The 19,425-nt window shown below is 45.7% G+C and overlaps 1 protein-coding gene and 1 non-coding gene across 5 annotated transcripts in view; both read right to left on the minus strand.

The window, feature by feature from the left end:
• Positions 1-19,425, minus strand: part of C2CD3 (C2 domain containing 3 centriole elongation regulator) — a 130,715-nt gene that overhangs the window by 12,619 nt on the left and 98,671 nt on the right. For 3 of the 4 annotated variants that reach the window (XR_015726931.1, XM_045816163.2, XM_045816164.2), the window contains 4 exons: positions 14,588-14,749; positions 10,575-10,792; positions 6,926-7,847; positions 2,654-2,765 (listed from right to left, as the gene is read on the minus strand). Coding sequence is in view for 3 of the 4 variants with exons in the window: in XM_045816163.2 (XP_045672119.2) it covers positions 2,654-2,765; positions 6,926-7,847; positions 10,575-10,792; positions 14,588-14,749 (1,414 nt within the window). In the remaining variant the exon portion in view is untranslated. Of the gene's footprint in view, positions 1-2,653; positions 2,766-6,925; positions 7,848-8,010; positions 8,182-10,574; positions 10,793-14,587; positions 14,750-19,425 lie in introns of those variants that run through there. The other variant, XM_045816165.2, reaches the window with a different exon arrangement.
• Positions 18,371-18,505, minus strand: LOC123804265 (small nucleolar RNA SNORA5). Its single transcript, XR_006783126.2, has one exon. It is a non-coding gene; the product is annotated as a small nucleolar RNA SNORA5 (small nucleolar RNA).

Raw genomic sequence — 19,425 nt, forward strand, 5'->3', positions numbered from 1 at the left:
GTTGGAGACCCCTTAATTACTTAGTGGCAGATTCAGTATTTCCCCTCCTGGGCGTCTCGCTCAAAAGCTGGTGCCTGGTACCCGGACAGGGGCCCGTGACTCTAGCATAAATCCTGATGGGTATGGATGGGACATGCAAGAGGAAGGAGAAGAGCTGGAGAGCACAAACCAGAGTAGGAATAAAGGCCACAAAAATGCAGAGCTCCTGGGTGGGGGCTGGCATTTTTCCTCCCCGAGGGAAGGATTTACAAATCTGATAAAAACTGAGATGTGTGAGGGGCGCCTGGGTGGCTCAGTCGTTAAGCGTCTGCCTTCTGCTCAGGTCATGATCCCAGCGTCCTGGGATCGAGCCCAGCATCGGGCTCCCTGCTTTCGGGAAGCCTGCTTCTTCCTCTCCCACTCCCCTTGCTTGTGTTCCCTCTCTCGCTGTGTCTCTGTCAAATAAATAAAATCTTAAAACAAAACAAAACTGAGATGTGTGAGAACTTAGACTGATCCATCTGCCAAATAAATGAGATGTCCTGAAAATGCTGCTAGGGAAGTTGAGGGAGAGAGGGGGAAGGAAAACGAGTAAAAGGATCAGATATCTGATGGCTTTTCTTTAGGACTGTACCCCCAGATTCTCAAGATGCTTCTCGACTGACCCCACTGGTCATCAAAGTAGGTATGGAAAAGCATAAAAAGTTTAAGTGTTAACTGCACAACGAAACCCATATAAAGGCAAATTGGTTAGAAAAGTTGTCAAGGGTCATGATTTTAAAGTGGTGTAATGGAAAGCACAGGATGTGAAATCATATGTTTTAAGTCACTTACTGTAAGGGAGACTTAACTGTTATGTGTCCAGTTTCTATATAAAATGGAAATAATAATATCTGGTGGTCTGTAAGGAAAACTCTGAGAGGGGCTCCTGGGTGGTTCAGTCACGTTAAGCAGGTTAAGCGGCTACTGCAGGCTGGGTCACGATCCCTCTCCCTCTGCCCCCCACCCCACCCCCACTCGTGCTCTCTCTCGTTCTCTCTCTCGAATAAATAAAATAAAATAAAATAAAAATCTTAAAAAAAAAAAACCTCTGAGCTTCAGTCTTCTTTTCTATGAAATGGGAGTGACGATATCCCATCTGAATTGGGTTGCTGGGAGAATTAAATGAGTTTACACATGGAAGTACTTCATGTCTGGTGCATATAGCATGAAATACGAGCTAGCTATTACAATGAATAAACATATTTTGTTCAGAGCATGTATTATTCTCTGAAATTACTTTGTTTTTTTAAACGTTCAGTGAGGCAGGGGCTCTGTGCCTAGTTCACCCCTAGGGTCTAGAATAGGGTCTAGAATAAGTGCCTGGCACATAGGCACTATTATGGTTTTCTCCACATTACTGCAATTACTCTTTCAAGATTATCTATGACCATCATGCTGCAAAATCTGACAGCCCATTCTCCATTTAGCACCCTGGGTGAATTCTTTAAAATTTCAAACAGATCTCACTCCCCTGCTTTACACACTTCAAAGGATATCCTTGCATTTAGTGTCCTGTGTGCTCTGGGCCCTCCAGCCTCTCTATGTTCCAGTGCCACTGGCTCTGTGTCAGTTCTGAGATCATGCCAAGCCCTTTCAGCCTCAGGGCCTTTGCATTTGCTGTTCTCTCCCCCTGGAATACTCATGTCCAAGTTACCCGGCTGGCTCCTTCTGGGTATAGTAGTTAGGAACACAGGTTTTGAAAGCAGACTGCTTAGGTTCTTATTTTGGCTCTATCACTGAACACCTGCTTGAAGCAAGAGGCATGTCTTTGTGCCTCAGTTTCTTCCTCTTAAAATGGGGATAAAATATGTACCTCATTAGGTTGCCGAAAGTAAAGAGTTAATACAAGGTGCTTTGAACAGTGCCCAGCAAGCACCACGATGACCACTATCTTTCAGCTTAAACTGCCCCCTCAGAGACCCTGTTCTTTATCAGAACACCTACCACTCATCACAATCTGCACGGTTTTGTTAGACGGGGAATTTTTCGTATTTACTATCGTATGCTCAGAACCGAGCACAATGCCTGACACAGGGTAGGTACTCTAGAAACACATGCGGAATGGTTACCAAAGCAGTTATTTTCTTGCCACCTGCAAGAAAGGTCCAGTTTGGTGCCAAGGCAGAAGACAGGAAAGCTGGGATCTGGAGCCACCTAGCCCAGCTGAAGGATGAACAGTTACAAGGTGTTCTGTAAACAAATGGGTAGAGCCCCGACACCGGCCCTTACTCCTCTATCACCGTGCGCTGAGGCCGCACCTCCTGTGTGAAGCTTCCTCTGCTCGTGCCCACCGTGGCTTCCCACCGTGGCTTCGTGGCGCTCCCACAGCACTCAGTATTCATTTCTCGTCTAAGGCCTGATTTTAATGTTTCTGCACCGTTTCTTCCACATATTGTCTTAGCTGATGATGCCCTGCTCTTAACACATTTACTCTTCCTCATTTTGTGCCTAGTTCACCCCTAGGTGACTCCCTGTATACGCTGGGCCCCCAGAATGTGCTCAGCACAGGCCTGGAGAGCGACAAGTGCTGCTGCCTCTTCAGGAAGTGGCCCAGGGCAGCTCTGCATTCTGCACATGCTTTCAGGGAAGAGATGAGGACTCTGGGAGACGGAGGGCAGCCGGCCGTTCTTACCTGATCCGTTGTGGCTGGTGGTGGCAAAGCTGCAGAGAGTGAGAGCATCCGCAGGGACGCCTCCAACTGCTGGGGAGGCAAAAAGAAGTTGGGCACCACAATGGGCTCTGGCCTAGATGGGAGTTAAGGGACACAGTGACCCAGAAATCTCCCCCCTTGCCAGACTGGCATCTCCCCTGGGCTTAGCCACTTCTCTCATTTCCCCAACTTATTCTTGCCCATGAAACCTCTGCTCCAGGGGCGCCTTCTGCCTGGAAGACCTGCCCACCGCTAACAAATCGCAGGCTATACTTTCTGCAAGGGTTAGTTAAAATCCTTCCTTCTCTTGGAAGCCTCTCCTAATGTCAGCCCATGGTAATCCCTCCTTCCCCGCAGTCTGCAACACAGGCTAGCACTTGTTTTCCTCTGATATGACTCTCAATTTGTCTCCGTATTCCTTCCAGAAGCTTCTCAAAGGCAGGGGCAGTGTAGTTTCCTTCAGTTACCTCACTACTTCCCTAGAGCCCTGCATGAGGCTGGTAGGCAACATTTCAATGACACTTGCTGAGGCCCGCTGACCCCAAACTGACCTGTTAGAAGTCAGTCCGACAGGGTTGGGGTGGGAAGGTGGCTCCAAGGGCAGTGTCTTAGGCTGGAGGAAGATGCCTGGCACGGACGGACGGCCTGTCTTCCCAGTTTTCTCTGCCAACATCCAGGTATTTAATAAGGACTCTGCGTCAGGGGCTGTCTGTGGGTACAGCTCGTGCGCCCAGTCTGCATGGGAGCCCTAGAATCGAGTACCACATCTGGTACTTCTCCGTATCCTCGGACGTACCCAGTGCTGTGCCGAGAACACAGTGTTCCAAAAACATTTTCTCGCTCAAAGCACTGATTCTGTTTGGGAGGGGACTATTTTGATGTTCTAATTTTTTGTTTCTGTTCAATAAGCTAAATATGGTTCTGGTTCAAACTGGTTTATCATGGTTCTTCCAGGCTAGATTTTGAACCAAGACAGTAGAGATGATTGATCTCTTTTTCACAGTCTAGTCCTGTCACCTCGCATAGTACCTGGGATACAGTGAGCGTTGGGAAGTGTCTGCTGAATGAATGAAAGGCATCGTTTCCTCCTTTGCCTCAAGTCCCTGATTTTTCTATAGAGAGGTGGGGGTGGAGTTGGAGTCCTGGAGGAAAAGAACCCTTTTGCCCAAGCCTTGTTCAGAGCCCCAAGGGAGCAGGATCTAGCTGTTGTTGCCGCTCTGAGTACTGGGAACTGTGCCACTTAGCTGATGCTGTGGGAAGGGAAAGCTCTGTGATGAGGTGTGACAGGTGTGTCTGAAGCACCCAACCCCCCCCCCCAGCCTATCGCCTCCTGCCTTTCTAAGGGTCCTGCTCCAACAGTCACCTCTGTCACTTTTTAGACAATGATTTTGAGAAAATTCATTTTTTGCACCTATTTCTTCACCTGTAAAGTGGATATAATAATAGTACCTTTTGAGGATTACATGACTTTATATGTGCAAGTGCTTAGAACAGCACCTGACACAGAAAGTGCTCATTATTTCTCTGGTTATAAGAATAAGCTATTCTTATTTCCCTGGTTAATGGGAAAAAAGTTGTCTATTTTTGCTGTCTTACCACTCCAGTTCCCTCACCCACCGAAGTCTGCCTTCCACTCCCACCTCTGTACCGTCCTCCTTAATGCTAAAGCCACCGTCAGCCCACATTCCACCGGACGAGTGTCAGAGCACTGACCACTACTCCCTGAAACTCTGCTGCCGCACTGCCTCCGTCCTGCTGTTCCACCCCGACCAGCTCTCTTCCTCCTCCGCTGTGGGCGTGTCTTGTTCTGCGCTTTAGATACAGGTGATCCTCAGGGCTCCACCTTGTGTGTTGCTCCCTTTCCGTGTCTCCCTGCTGCCCTTATCTGTTTCCAGACGCACCTACCTTTATAGCCGGCCTCCCCTTGGATGTCTTACAGGCACACACGTCCAAAACGGAAATGTGCACCTTCCCCCCCACTGTCTACCTTTATGGGCTGTTCCCTATCCAGTCAATGACCTCGCTTACCTAGCAACTTGTGACAGAACAAGTCGTCCTTTCTATTTCCTTCTTTCTCTTCCCTGCCCCTAATTGTCTCAAATCTGTGCCCCTCCTCTTCATCATAAAGCAGGCTATGCTTCAGGTCATATTTCTTCATCTTTTATTATTATTGCAAGTTTCCCACCTTGTCCCCTTGTTTCTGGCCCTTCCTTCATCTAACCCATAATCCACCTCCTACAAGGCATTGCGTGACTTTCCTAATATGTAAACCTGACCAATCACGCTCTTGCTTGCTTACCAGTTAACATTTATTGAACACTATGTACCAGGCACTTTGCTAGGTAGTTTACACTGTTAATTGACTTTTCACAATAACCCCATAAGAGAAGTACTATTATTACCTTTGTTTTAAAGATAAGGACACTGAAGTTTAATTTGCTTACAGGAGAGAGTCCAAGCACCTCAGCCAGGTGTAAAAGGCTCTTCCAGAGGAGCCCTGCCTCACCTCTCACCATCCCACATACCCCTAGCTGCCGTGCACAGGCCAGGCTCCTTCACCTGGCTACGCCTCCACACACGCAGTTCGCTGCAACTAGAACTCTCCCTCCTCTCTGCCTACAGAATGCCTACTCATCTCTGAGGTCCAGCTCTGCTGTCTCTCTCGCTGGGGTGCCTCCGAACAGTATTACACAGCTTCTTCCTCTTGTTCCCTAGAGATTGCATCATCGCCTGCCCCTGCGTCACAGTGGGAGCTTCTGAGGTAAGGCCTAATTCAAATCTGTCTTCAGCAGCAGCACACAGCCTGGCACTACCCATTTTTTGGAGGACTGAATACTTGGGAAGGTCCGAATTAGAGTGGCACCGTTAGGACCCCGCCACAGTGACTGCTCCAGCACAGACCGTCCATTCTGAGCACAACTAAACTGACTACAAAGGCAGCAACGTCAGGAGCCAGGATGAGTGAGGCCGGCAAGGAGCTCCCCTGGAGGCGGCCGGCTTTCAGTGCTTCCCCTCCAGCCGTTGCGTGGTTTCAGTCTCTCCTGGGTCCCCACCACCTACGCTTTAGTTTCTCTCTGCTCTGCAACACAATCACATTTGTGTAGTGGGTACTCATTTAATTTCCTCAAGAATCCTGTGAAATTATGATAGTTCAATCTATTTTTACGGATCTCTTCTCTGTGCCATATCTGGTGCTGGGGACAGAGAAGAAGACAAGGTCCCTAACCTACCTGGGGAGGGTACAGTCTGCTGGGTAAGGGATTACTGACTCCATCTTAGAGGTGAAGAAACTAAGGCTCAGAAAGGTTAAATTATAGGTGTGACGTCATACAAGTAATAACAAGCTGGGTCTACAAGGGCCAAAAACAGGCCCCCCGGCTTCTGGTAGAGAAAGATCTCTTCAGTCGAACAGCCTCCTTCAGCAGCGGCTGCGCAGTAACCCCTGCTTGCTGCTGGGCTGCCGGGGAGCGGATCTGATTAGTGGGCGAGGCAACGGATGTGAGTGCTATCGATGGTCCTAAGCGGTTTCTTTTTCCCATAACGTGTCCATCTGTGTGTTAAAGCAGGAAGAGGTGGAATGTCAGGTGTCCCCTCCTCCCATTAACACTGCCATTCTGGAGGGGGAGGGGAAGGGGGAGCTGAGCAAGTCCATTTCAACTGTGCCCACTTCCTCTCTCCTTTTCTCTATCACCTGCCTTTTTTCTAAAAAAAATTTAATTATTAGGCAAGTTACCATAACTTTGAGCCTCAGTTTCCCTATATGCAAAATGGAAATGATGACACTGACCTTCTAGACTTACCACGACCGAATGAGAAAGGTACGGCAAGTGCCTGCACACAGTAAATGCTCAATCAGTGCTGGCACTCGCCCTTCCCCTCTCTCTGCACCCCTCCACTCTGATTTCACCCGAGATTAGTGGTCTCATTCCTTACATCCAGACCCCTGCCTTCCAGTGTAAAATCCCCAACAGACTGATCCAGTATAACAGGCTGGGCCGGGCTAACGAATGTGCTACTAACACTTAAACCCAATTCAAAGCATTATGCTTCAGAGGGCGGGTGTTAATAGTGCGTCATAGCACCTTGCCAGCACCCACGAGTCTTCTGAAGAGAGGGGCTTCCTGTACCTCCCAGTGCATCACATGAGGGAGGCCACTGCTCTCCCTCACGCACACACGAGGCCCCCGAAGGGCCAGCATCCAAAACGCCTACAAATGGCTTAAGGGGCTACTTGTGGGAAATACCAAAGGATACAGGAGGCTCTGCCCTGTGGACACCTCTGATCCAGATGTTGTCTGCTTCTGCCTGATGTCAGGGCAGTTGAGGGGTAGCCCCCGATGGCTTTCCTTCTTGCTCTGGGAGGCTGGGTGGAGAGGGAATTTCTCGAAGCTATCAGCAGAGTCACTCAGTTCACTGGAGGCAGCTTCATTCTCAGTCTGGGCCTCTGGCTTGGGCTCCTGGTCCTGACCTGCTCTTGGGGAGTCCAATGCAACAGGGGTGTTGCTCTGTTGGGCTCCTGAGAGTGTCACTTGTGAGACGAGCTGAGGGTCTGCTGAAGCAGGCTCCCCATCCATGGCGTGAGAGGCTTCACGCTCACAAGCAGTAAGACTTTGGCCAGGAGAGCCCTGCCTAAGCAGGTGGGGGGGGACTGCCCTTCTTGGGCTGGACAGAGGGCTACTTTTGCCCTTGAGCTCCTCTCTGGGGAAAGGCTTCGAGGAAGGACAAGAACAGCCTTCCCTACGCACCTCATCAGGCTGAAGGTTGATCATCTCACTTGTGTCTGACGTGAAACTGGACCAAGGGCTAGTTTTGTCTGTCACGGTGGTGATGTCATTGAGGGTCCTGGGCTCAATGATGTCTTCTTCATAGTCCTCATCGCTGTAGGCTGGGCCTGCCTCAGTTTCCTCACTGCTCTGCATCCTTGTAATGGGTACTGTGTGCCCCAGGGACTCATGGAGCATTCCTCTTCCGCTGGAAGTCTCTTCAAGAGTAGGGGGAGCTAGGGGGCTTCTGCCCTCCTCTGGAGCTCCTGCCAACGGCAGGTCTGGAGTTGTGCTCCGTTCCTGGAGGGCCACTGTGTCCCGAGTATCTGGTGGGGTGGGAGCCTCTCCGCTTCTACTCCTGGCTCGGTGAGAAATCAAAGACGCTTGAGAATTCTTGGTGATAGTCTGCAGATCTGAACAGCAACAGATACCACTCTTACTACAAGGTAGGGCCACAGACCACTCAATTTTCCCATGCTAGGCTCTAGCTTCGGATGTATTCTTGCAATCAGACTTTGAACAAACCTTAAAGATAGTTAATCCACCCGAGTCAGTGAAACCATATTCAAGGCAGTAGACAATTTCTAGCACTTTATTCTAACATCAGAGGACCAAAATCTAATCTGGTTATAGTTGTGGTTACATCTGTGGGAACGCTTTCAGAGACTATCTGCTCATGCTCAGGAATTCTTGGGAGCTAGGAGTCCTGGCGGGCATGTTCATGCTTCCACTTACTTCAGTAATTACCTATATTAAAAATCAAAATGAGAATCGACTTATTTACCTATTTGATGACAGTTATTAGAACTATATATTTTACTCGGAAAATAAAAGCAAGTCATCTGTCACCCAAATGGTAAGGCAAGGGAGGTTTACGGAGAAGATGGAGGTGGCACGGTACGTGGAAAGAGCAGAGGCTCTGGGGGCTGGTCAGTCTTGGGTTCAAATCTCTACTTATCAGCTTTGTGGTCATGAGCAACCTATCCTCTCTGAACCTATTTGTCTTTAAAATGTGATTAACACCACCCTTTGCACAGGGTTATGGTCGAGAATACATGCGATAAAGGGGCACATGTGGTGTGGCACACGTATAAACAATAAATGGAAGCTACCAGTCATTTCAAATTGTTTTGCAATTAAATGGGAGAGAATAAATAAACAGACCTAGTAAATGGTTTGTTTGCATGATTATTTAAGAGGAGAAAGTTAGGAACTGGGAGGCAAATGTGACTCCTGGAGTGTGCGGTCACACCTCCCTCATGGCACCCAATGCAGTCTTCAGCTGACAGGAGGTGCTGGCTGAATTTAGTACACTAACAATTCTCATGTCTCAAAGGCAGCAGATGTAGGGAAATGGAACATCCCTACCTGCGAACAGGAAGAGGAATCAGGGAGCAGGTTAGTTAATCCTGATCCCTTGGCCTGAACTATCCTTTCTGTCTTGGAGCAGTCTTTCTGCTTTTTACAAACCAGCCCATCCTTCAAGGCCCTGCTCTACTGCACCTCTTCCAGGAAGCCTTCCCAGGTGCACCAGCAAGATGGGATGGCTAAACAGTGTTGTTTTACAAGGAAGCACTTAAGATGCTATTGTGTGTGTTTCCCCCATCAGATTGTGAGCTTCTCAAAGGCAGAGACAATGTGTCTGATTCATGTTGCATTTTTAGAGCCCAGCAAAGGACCTGGAACATAGACGTGGCATAAATGAGATCTGCTCAGTAACTCACTCTCAAGCTTCATGTGTTTCTGCTTGTCTAACGACTGCCTCGAAAGTGTACTGAGAGAGGCTGGGGGAGTTTATTTACTTTAACTGTTTTCTTCCATCCAATCATCTCTCTCTCTCATTCTCTCTTCTAATATACCCATTTAGAGGGTTCCTGATTTGCTTTCACCTCTACCCAAACAAGCCTCCCTCTGTTTTGCTCTTATGCTGTCTTTCTGGGGGAGGGAGTTTCTCCAGTTGACTATAGAATGTACGCTTGATGAAAGCGAAGACGACTCCTGTCTTACCCACCACTTTATCCCCCTAGAACTAGTAACACCCGGTGCCTGGCACAGTTGGTGCTCAATAAACAGATGACTGAAGATTTCCAAGCCGGCAGAAGGCAAACAGAGCGTGCACCTCCGGAGCCTGGCTACCAACAGGTCAGCTCTCTGGGAGAGAAGATAGGAAGGAGGTTTGTACCTAATATCAAGCACGGTGGCTTCTTTCCCCTTTAAACAGAGAAAGCTGAACTTACTCATCCTTGTGTACAATATACATCTTTTGCTTAAACAAAAATGACACCCAGGTGATGGCTGAAGGTACCGATCTAATTGTTTCCTCACTATTCCCCAAACCGTGCCGGATATGTTCCCAGGCCTTAAGCCTGCATTCTGCTTCAACAGAATGGAGCATGATTTTTAAGGTGATTTTCATATGTTCAGGCAGGTTTGAGAAATGCTTGTTCTAGAGCAGTCTCTGCGCTGCACAGTGGAATGACCCGGGGAGTCAGGAAAAACACTGATGCCTGGGTCCCACCTCCAGAGATACAGTTGCAAGTAAGCTACGGGGCAGCCTGGGAGTCTGAACTTGGCAAAGTTCCCTCAAGAACTCCAGGACGCAGCCGAAGTGAGGACCACCGCTTCAAGGGGTTTTTCAAAGGGTCGACTATGGGCCACCAACATCGAGTCATCTGAGGTACCTGCTAAAAATGCAGACTTCTGCCTTCTGAGCATTACAAATTTAAATATGTCCGTAGTTGATTTTTTCCTGAAAACAGAGTGGCATGAGCTCAAGAACTGCTACTGAAGAACTCACCTAGTCCACCCTTAGTTTTTGTTTTTTGTTTTTTCCCTGGGGAAACCGCAAGAAGGGAAAGGGGTCGGGGTAAGTGGTGTCAAATAGTAAGCCTGTGCCAGAGAGCCACCAACGACGTGACTTGGGTCTCCTGCCTCTCAGTCCGATGCTCTTTCCACTTCACATGTTCCTGTGCCATGCTACCACATCTCTCCTTCCAGAAGGAAGACAGTAAATAAATAAGACAGCGAAAGCTGTTGGTCTCTGTTTGTCATGGAGCCTTGTCTGAGGGCAGACATTCGAACGCTTTTTGAATGACACCCAGGGAGCATAACCCCTCAACAAGAGGGGCCCGGAGCCATACCCGTGATTAAGGAGCTGACTTGCAACACCAGGTCATTGGATTTCTCCAGGATGCACTGGCTCTCAGGGTCTAGGCTGCTGTCTCCGGGCCCACGATGGTCCCTGCGGCTCTCCTGACACTGCAAGATGGTATGAGTCTGAGGACTGAGGGGAAGTAAAGGCTTGGTTAGCTTCTGACTGAAGTACTGCTGGATCTGATCTAGCTCATTCAGATTCCTCCTGTGAAAAAAAGAAAGGGAGAAGAGGACAAAAGGGTCATTCACTGGGATTACAAGCATCTTTTACATTTCCCTGACAGTCTACTGCTGGAGCTAGGACCTTTAGTACTTCTCACTTGCTCTATAACACCAGGACCCTGCCTTCTTTCTCCAATCCACCAATTCATCCCTCCCCTGACTGCAACCCTGCTGCTGGGGACAACTTTCCCCTCCTTCTGTCTGACTCATGAGATTCCTCTTCTGATGTTCAGCAAAAACCCCACCTCCTGTAGGTTAGGAACCATTCTTTTTTTTTTTTTTTTTAAATAATAATAATTTTTTAGGGGCGCCTGGGTGGCACAGCGGTTAAGTGTCTGCCTTCGGCTCAGGGCGTGATCCCGGCGTTATGGGATCGAGCCCCACATCAGGCTCCTCTGCTATGAGCCTGCTTCTTCCTCTCCCACTCCCCCTGCTTGTGTTCCCTCTCTCGCTGGCTGTCTCTGTCGAATAAATAAATAAAATCTTAAAATAATAATAATAATTTTTTATTATATTATGTTAGTCACCATACAGTACATCCCTTGTTTTTGATGTAAAGTTCCATGATTCATTACTTGTGTATAACACCCAGTGCACCATGCAATACGTGCCCTCCTTACTACCCGTTCTTAACTATCATTCATGTCTAGTTTTCACATCCTCTTACTCTGACAGAGGAAGGCCTTACTCTGGATGAACACTGACCTTTGTTACCTCATAACACTGTAAAAACTTTTAGGAAAAGAGCATTCAAAGCCTGTTGAACTGGTAACTTCTATTTTCCTTCCTTTGAAAGTATTCTTAATAAAGGGGAATATGCAACATGTACTAGAATATAATCGGTTTAATCTGGAGCTGGAACTGATCCTTCAAGTGAGTGACCTCTCCTAGCAAGGCTTCCCTGCACCTCTAAATTGGTTTAACAAGTCCCCCATTGTGCTCCACAGTTCTGTACTCTCCAATCACATCTATTTCCCCGGATGTACTGTGAGCTGTGTGCGGATTCCTTTCTATCTACTGTACCCAGCACAGTGCTTTCTCCATGATAATAGATGGGCCCCGTCCCAACTGGAGGCATTTCTGCTTCACACCCTGAATGCTGGAACCTGAGTTCAAGCTACTCTCCTTCCTGTGTCCCTATGCTGTTTAACTTTTAAAGTGCTCATATTTCTCCTTTCCAAAGGTCCATCAACCCAAATCCTTGGGCCATCTCTCCCTTAAACTCCTTCACTCTTGGCGTCTCCAACAACCTTTTGTCTTAGATTTCTCTTAGTTTTCTCATTACCTGTCAGCTTCCCAAACTAGGCCATGAGCACTTGGTGATAGACGATAGTATTTCAAACTTCTCTATTACTCTGGTTCACTCACTGTGCCTGGTACAACACAGACGCTAAGTACCTGTGAGGCAAACTGAAAGTCTCTCTATCCTTTGTTAGGAACAGTTTGCATGTTCTACAGTCAAATCCAAATTAGATGAGGGAGCACAGTGCTGATCCCTAATCTGTCACTAGAGGCCACGACTCTCTTAAGTCGCAGTGGATTTACTTACGTGTCTCCATCTGGGTGTATGCCACCTGCCAGCTGTAGCAGGCTAGCACATGCCAAGTGTGAACTGGGTGGAACTTCAGAAAATGTGCAAACCCAACTGGCCTCGTCAGAGGTTCTGGGTATAGAACCTATTAACACTAAGCTGCGATTTTCTCATCTGCTGAAAGGTCTATGAATATTTGCTCTGCAGGCCTCATAGGATTGCTGTGATTCAAATAAAGCCTGTTTAAGGGCTCTGTGAACCCGAGGAAGTCATGCAAAATTGGTATCTTGTTTCATCTCGATTTGGTAGAATATTCATCAACTAGCAGTTTTCCAAACCTGGTTCTAGGTCTAGCAACATCGGCATCATCTGAGAACTTACTAGAAATGTTAATTCTCAGGCAGGATCCTCAACCTACCGAATCACGAACTGTCTGGGTGGGTCCAGCAATTGCTGTTTCAACAAAGCTCTTCATGTGATTCTGATCCGCACTAACTGTTGAGAACCATTGCTCTAGGGCAGTGGTTTGCAGTGTGGCAATGTGGCCCCAGGAAGTCTTTTGACAATGTGTGGAGACATTCTTGGTTGTCATGGGCGGGGGAGGGGTGCTACTGGTATCTCGTGGATAGAGGCCAAGGATGCTGCTGAACAGCCTACAGTGCGGAAGACAGGCCCCTCCAGCAAACATCTGGCCCACATGTCAACGGTGCTGACACTGAGAGAAACTGCTCTAGGGTGTAGGAGAGTTTCTTTCTCTCTTTTCTCAGTGAATTCTAAAATATATTATGTGCATGACCCAATAAAATGCAGCCACACTGTTCATGGTTTTACTTAAATAGCCTCCAGTCTCTAGCTGAGAATCTAAAATGAGAATGTGAACATACCACTTCCTTGTAACATTAAAGTTTGACCAGTTTCCCACAGTCTATAGCATGACTGTTCAATTCATTTTAACCCACGTCCCACCAAAAACATTCTGCCAATTCTCATTCTGAGTTCGCTTTATGAAACCAAATAATAGGTTAGTTTTTTTTTCCAAATATAAAATCTGCAAATGTTTTTTCCTCAAGCTTTACACACTCTCTTCCTCCCCTCCCCATCACTTTCCACTTGAGAATCATTTGTTCTAAAAGTCCAAACTCTTAGCTGATGGTTAAGGCCCTTCAAGATGGCCCTATAGAACTTTCCCTGCTTTTTACAACTTTTTTTCTTTTTTAAGACTGATTTATTTATTTGAGAGAGAGAGAGACAGCGCATGTGAGTAGGGTGAGGGGCAGGGGGAGAGAATCTCAAGCAGCCTCCCCACCATGCACGGAGCCCGAAGTGGGGCTCAATCCCACAACCCAAGAGGTCACGACCTGAGCCGAAACCAAGAGTCGGATGCTCAACCGACTAGGCCCCCTGCTCTTTACCATCTTATGCTCAGCTGTCTCCTAACTGTACTGCTGGTATTCCTCCAAACTTGACTTGCTGTTTCATGCCTCTGGGTCTTAGCATGTTTTCTGCATAGAATGTCCTTCACATTTGTTGACCTGTTCCTTCAGAGACCAGTTTAAGTGTGACCTCTTTAAATCTTCCTATGACCAGCTTAGAATGTTACTCATTCCTCCATCTACCCTTGGCCAGAAAACCTGCAGCTCTTATCACACATCATGAAAATTATCTGGCAACAGGCTATCTCCTCCTCCGGGAATGGCAGAGCCAGGATCGGAAGCCAAGGCTACTGGACTCTGAAGCCAAGACCTTTTCACAGCACCACACTTCTTACTAGATAACCCAGGGGCTGACTCAGATGATCTCTAATGGCCCTTTCTTCTCTGGCTCAGATGCTGACTAAATTGAGAGACAGGGAAGCATTAACAGGACAGATGCTGGTCTGGAAGAATTCAGTGCTTGTGAGAAGAAAGGCAGGATGAGGCTCTGTAAATCTGAAGTAGATATGAAGCTGTACAGATGTGAGGGTGGTTATTACATTTGGTGAATGACCTCAAGTTCCTGTGTTAACAGGTGGATCGAGCCTGTGATAGAGCCTGTGAAGGAACGGAAGGTCCTAAACTTGAGAAAGACTGATCTACGAGGAATCCTGAGAGGTTCCAGGGTCCAATTCAACCCTAACCTAGACTTGGCCCCTCCTCAGCCTCCCAGGGCAGCGGCAGCAGATAGAAAAACACGGCTGCCGGCTGCCACTACCCATGACCTTGTGCTTCACTATGGTTTCCTGTGTCCTTTCCCAGCACAGGGCCTTACCTGAGAGAAGTCAGAATGGAAGTACGGGAGGACAAAGGCAATGTGGTCAGTTTGTCATCACGTGGCAGAACTGCCTCTCCCTGCTGCAGGGATTCATGAAATCGGCGGATGTTCTGCACATGCTCTTCATGGCGTGATGCCTGACTTCTTGTGGGACCGCCTCTGTCAGGAATAAATGGGGCCAAAATAAATTCCCAACCAATAAGAGAACTCGCAACGTGACAATCAACAAATAACCCTCCTAAAACGGTATTGCAAATCCATCCCCATTACCACAGTTCTGGCTTCATTCTTGATCTTCCAAATAATCTTGCCTTCAGTCTTACTCCTTTATTTTTCTCTCTTTTTAAATTTTAGTTCCAGTGTAGTTAACATACAGTGTTATATTAGTTTCAGGTGTATAACAGAGATTTAGCAGTTCCACACATTACTCAGTGCTCATTAAGACAAGTGTACTCTTAGTCCCCTTCACCGTTCCACCCATCCCCCCACACCATCTCCCCTCTGGTAACCATCGGTTTGTTCTCTATGGTGACCGGAGCCAAAGGCAGACTCTTAAACAACTGAACCACCCAGGTGCCTCTATTTTTAACTTTTGAGGAACCTCCAGACTGTCTTCCACAGTGGCTGCACCAGTCTGCATTCCCACCGACAGTGCATGGGCTTCTTTTGCTCCACATCCTTGCCCACATCTGCTTCTTGTGCTGTTGATTTAGCCATTCTGACAGGTGTGAGGTGATATCTCGTTATGGTTATACAGCTCTGTAGTATAACGTGAGGGTCCAGAATTGTGGTGCCTCCAGCTTTGCTCTTCTTTTTCAAGATTGCTTTGGCTTTTCAGGTTTCTTCCCGTTCCATACAAATTTTCAGATTGTTTGTTCTAGTTCTGGAAAAATGCTATTGGTGTTTTGATAGGGACTGCAGTAAATGCATAGATTGCCTTGGGCAGTATAAACATTTTAACACTATTTGTTTTTCCAATCTATGAGCATGCAAGGTCTTTCCATTTTTCTTTTCATTTTTTAAAGTAGGCCCCACACCCAGCGTGGAGCCCAGTGTGAGGCTTGAACTCACAACCCTGAGATCAAGACCTAAGCTGAGATCAAGAGCTGGGCGCTTAACCAACTGAGCCACCTAGAAGACACTGTCTTTCCATTTCTTTGTGTCATCTTCTATTTATTTCTTTCATCAGTATTTTATAGTTTTCAGAGTATAGGTCCTTTGACCTCTTTGGTTAGATTTATTCCTAAGTACTATTTTTGGTGCAACTGTAAACGCGATTGTCTTTTTGTTTTGTTTCCTTAATTTCTCTTTCTGCTGCTTTATTATTAATGTAAAAAAATGCAACAAATTTCTTTATATTGATTTTGTATCCTATGATCTTACTGAATTCATTTATTCTAATAGTTTTCTGGTGGTGTCTTTAGGCTTTTCTATATATAGTATCATGTCACCTGCAAATAGTGAAAGTTTTACTTCTTCCTTACCAATTGGGATGCCTTTTATTTCTTTCTGTTGTTTATTTCTGATTGCTGTGGGTAGGATTTCCAGTTCTTTGTTGACTAAAAGTGGTGAGTGGACATCCTTGTCTTATTCCTGACCTCAGGGGAAAAGCTCTCAGTTTTCCCCCCTTTAAGTATGGTGTTAGCTGTGGGTTTTTCATATGAGGCCTTTATTATATTGAATTGTGTTCCCTGTAAACCTACTCTGTTGAGGGCTTTTTTTTTTTTTTATCATGAATGGATGTTATATTTTGTCAAATGCTATTTCTGTATCTATTGAAGTGATCATATGGTTTTTATCCTTTTTCTTATTGATGCTGGTATATCACACTGATTTGCAAATACTGAACCAGGCTTGCATCCGGAGATAAATCCCACCTGATTGTGGGGAACGGTTTTTTTTTAATGCACTGTTGGATTCAGTTCGCTAATATTTTGCTAAGGATTTTTGTATCTGTGTTCATGAGAGATATTGGTCTGTAGTCCTCTTTTTATGTGGTGTCTTTATCTGGTTTTGGTATCAGGGAAATACTGGCCTCATGAAATGAATATGAAGTTTTCCTTCCTCTTCTATTTTTTGGAATAGTTTGAGAAGAATAGGTACTAACTCTTCTTTATTTTTTAAAACAAGATTGATAGATAGATAGATTTATTGATTGATTCATTGATTGAGAGCACATTTATTTAGGGTGAGAGAGTCCTAAGTAGACTCTGAGCTGACTGCAGTGCCCGACGCGGGGCTCGATCCCACGACTCTGAGATCATGACCTGAGCTGAAATCAAGAGTCGGATGCATAACTGACCGAGCTACCCAGGTGCCCCCTAACTCTTTAAATGTTTGGTAGAATTCCCCTGTGAAGCTCTCTGGTCCTGGACTTTTGTTTGTTGGGAGTTTTTTTGATTAATGATTCAATTTCATTGCTGGTAATCGGTCTGTTCAAATTTTCTATTTCTTCCTGCTTCAGTTTGGTAGGTTATATGTTTCTAGGAATTTATCCATTTCTGCTAGGTTGTCCAATTTGTTGGCATACAATTTTTCTTAGTATTTTCTTACAATTGTTCGTATTTCTGTGGTGTCGGTTAATATCTCTCCTCTTTCATTTGTGATATTGAGCCCCTTCTCTTTTTTTTTTTTTTTTGGATGAATCTGGCTAGAGATTTATCAGTTTTGTTAATTTTTTTCAAAGAAACAGCTCATGGTTTCATTAATCTGTTCTACTGTTTTTCTAGCTTCTATATCAGTTATTTCTGCTCTCATCTTTATTATTTCCTTCCTTCTGCTGGTTTTGGGTTTTGTTTTCTCTTTTTGAGCTCCTTTATTATTTTTATTTTTTATTTTAAAGATTTTATTTATTTGTTTGATAGACAGCGAGAGAGGGAACACAAGCAGGGGGAGTGGGAGAGGGAGAAGCAGGCTTCCTGCTGAGCAGGGAGCCTGATGCGGGGCTCGATCCTAGGACCCTGGGATCAAGACCTGAGCCGAAGGCAGACGCTTAACGGCTGAGCCACCCGGGCGCCCCTTTTTGAGCTCCTTTAGGTGTAATGTTAGGCTGTTTATTTGAGGTTTCTCTTGCTTTTTGAGGTAGGTCTGTATTGCTATAAACTTCCCTCCTGTATTGCTGCATCCCAAAGATTCTGGACTGTTGTGTTTTCATTTTCATTTCATTTCATTTTCATTTCATTTCTCTCCGTGTACTTTTTGATTTCCTCTTTGATTTCTTGGTTGACCCATTCACTGTTTAGTAGCATGATTTTTAACCTCCATGTATTTTGTGGTGTTTCCAGGTTTTTTCTTGTGGTTGACTTCTAGTTTCATAGTGTTGTGGTCAGAATAGATAATATGACTTCAGCCTTTTAAAATTTGTTGAAAGTTGTTTTGTGGCCTAATAGGTGATCTCTTCTGGAGAATGTTCCATGTGCACTTGAAATGAATGTGTAATTCTGCTGTTTTAGGATGGAATGTTCTGAATATATCTGTTAAATCCATCTGGTCCAATGTGTCCGTCAAAGGCACTGTTTTCCTATTGATTTTCTGCTTGTTTCCATTGATTTTAGTGTTACCCATTCTCTTTTAATAAATTCTCCACATTATAGCTTGAGTGGTTTTTTAAAAAACATAGGTCTGAAATAACAATAATAAGAACAACACTATCTATGGAGTCCTTATTTAATGTGCCAAGCACCGTTCTAAGCATTTTTGTACTAACCTATTCCCTATTCAACCACTATTGTTTCTTTCTAGCTTTTGTTTCTCTTTTCTGGGTGGGGGGAAGGGGGGGCGAGGTGTCTGTGACCAAATTTATCCCTGAGGCCCAGCATGGGGGATGAGGGCCCATGGGTCACAGTGTTTTTGTGGCAGCCTTTCAGGCCAGTGCCAGCCACAGGGTGGGCAGGCACTGAATTTGACACAGCTGCGGTGGTTTCTCTATTTTTTTTTTTTAAAGATTTTATTTATTTATTCGACAGAGATAGAGACAGCCAGTGAGAGAGGGAACACAAGCAGGGGGAGTGGGAGAGGAAGAAGCAGGCTCATAGCAGAGGAGCCTGACGTGGGGCTCGATCCCAGAACGCCGGGATCACGCCCTGAGCCGAAGGCAGACGCTTAACCGCTGTGCCACCCAGGCGCCCCGGTTTATCTATTTTTTTAATCTATAAAACAAATTTCAAATTTCTTAGCAAGGTATTCATGAACTTGACTCCAGCAATAACTGTCTTCTCTTTAAATAACAGCTTCATTGAGATATAATTCACATACAAGTCACCTAGCGAAAGTGTAAACTCAATGGTTTTTAGTATATTCAGAGTTGTGTAACCACCACCACAATTTTAGGATATTTTCATCATCCCCAAAAGAAACCCTATACCCATCAGCAATCACTCCACATTTCCTCCACTCCCCCAAACCCTCAACCCAAACCTCCCAGCTCTAGGCAAGTGCTAATCTACTTTCTGATTCTGTAGATCTGCCTAATCTGAATAATTCATATAAATGGAATAATAACCATATATAGTATTCTGTGACTGCCTTCTTCCATTTAGCATGTTTTTAAGCTTCACCCATGCTGTAGCATTTACCAGTAATTCATTCCTTCTCACGGCTGAATCATCTTCCATTATATGGAGCGTGTAACACATTTTGTTTACTCATCAGATGATGGACATTTTGGTTGCTTCCATTTTTAAGTTGTAAGCAATAACGCTACTACAAACACTCATGTACATGTTTTTGTGTGCACATATGATTTTACTTTTCTTGGGTATATACCTAGAAGTGGAATTATTGGATCATATGACTACTCAATGTTTAACCTTTTAAAAGGAAGTGCTGGACTGTGT

This window comes from Ursus americanus, chromosome 16 (genome assembly GCF_024610735.1).
Source record: "Ursus americanus isolate L20-20 chromosome 16, mUrsAme1.1.p, whole genome shotgun sequence".
Taxonomy (NCBI): domain Eukaryota; kingdom Metazoa; phylum Chordata; class Mammalia; order Carnivora; family Ursidae; genus Ursus; species Ursus americanus.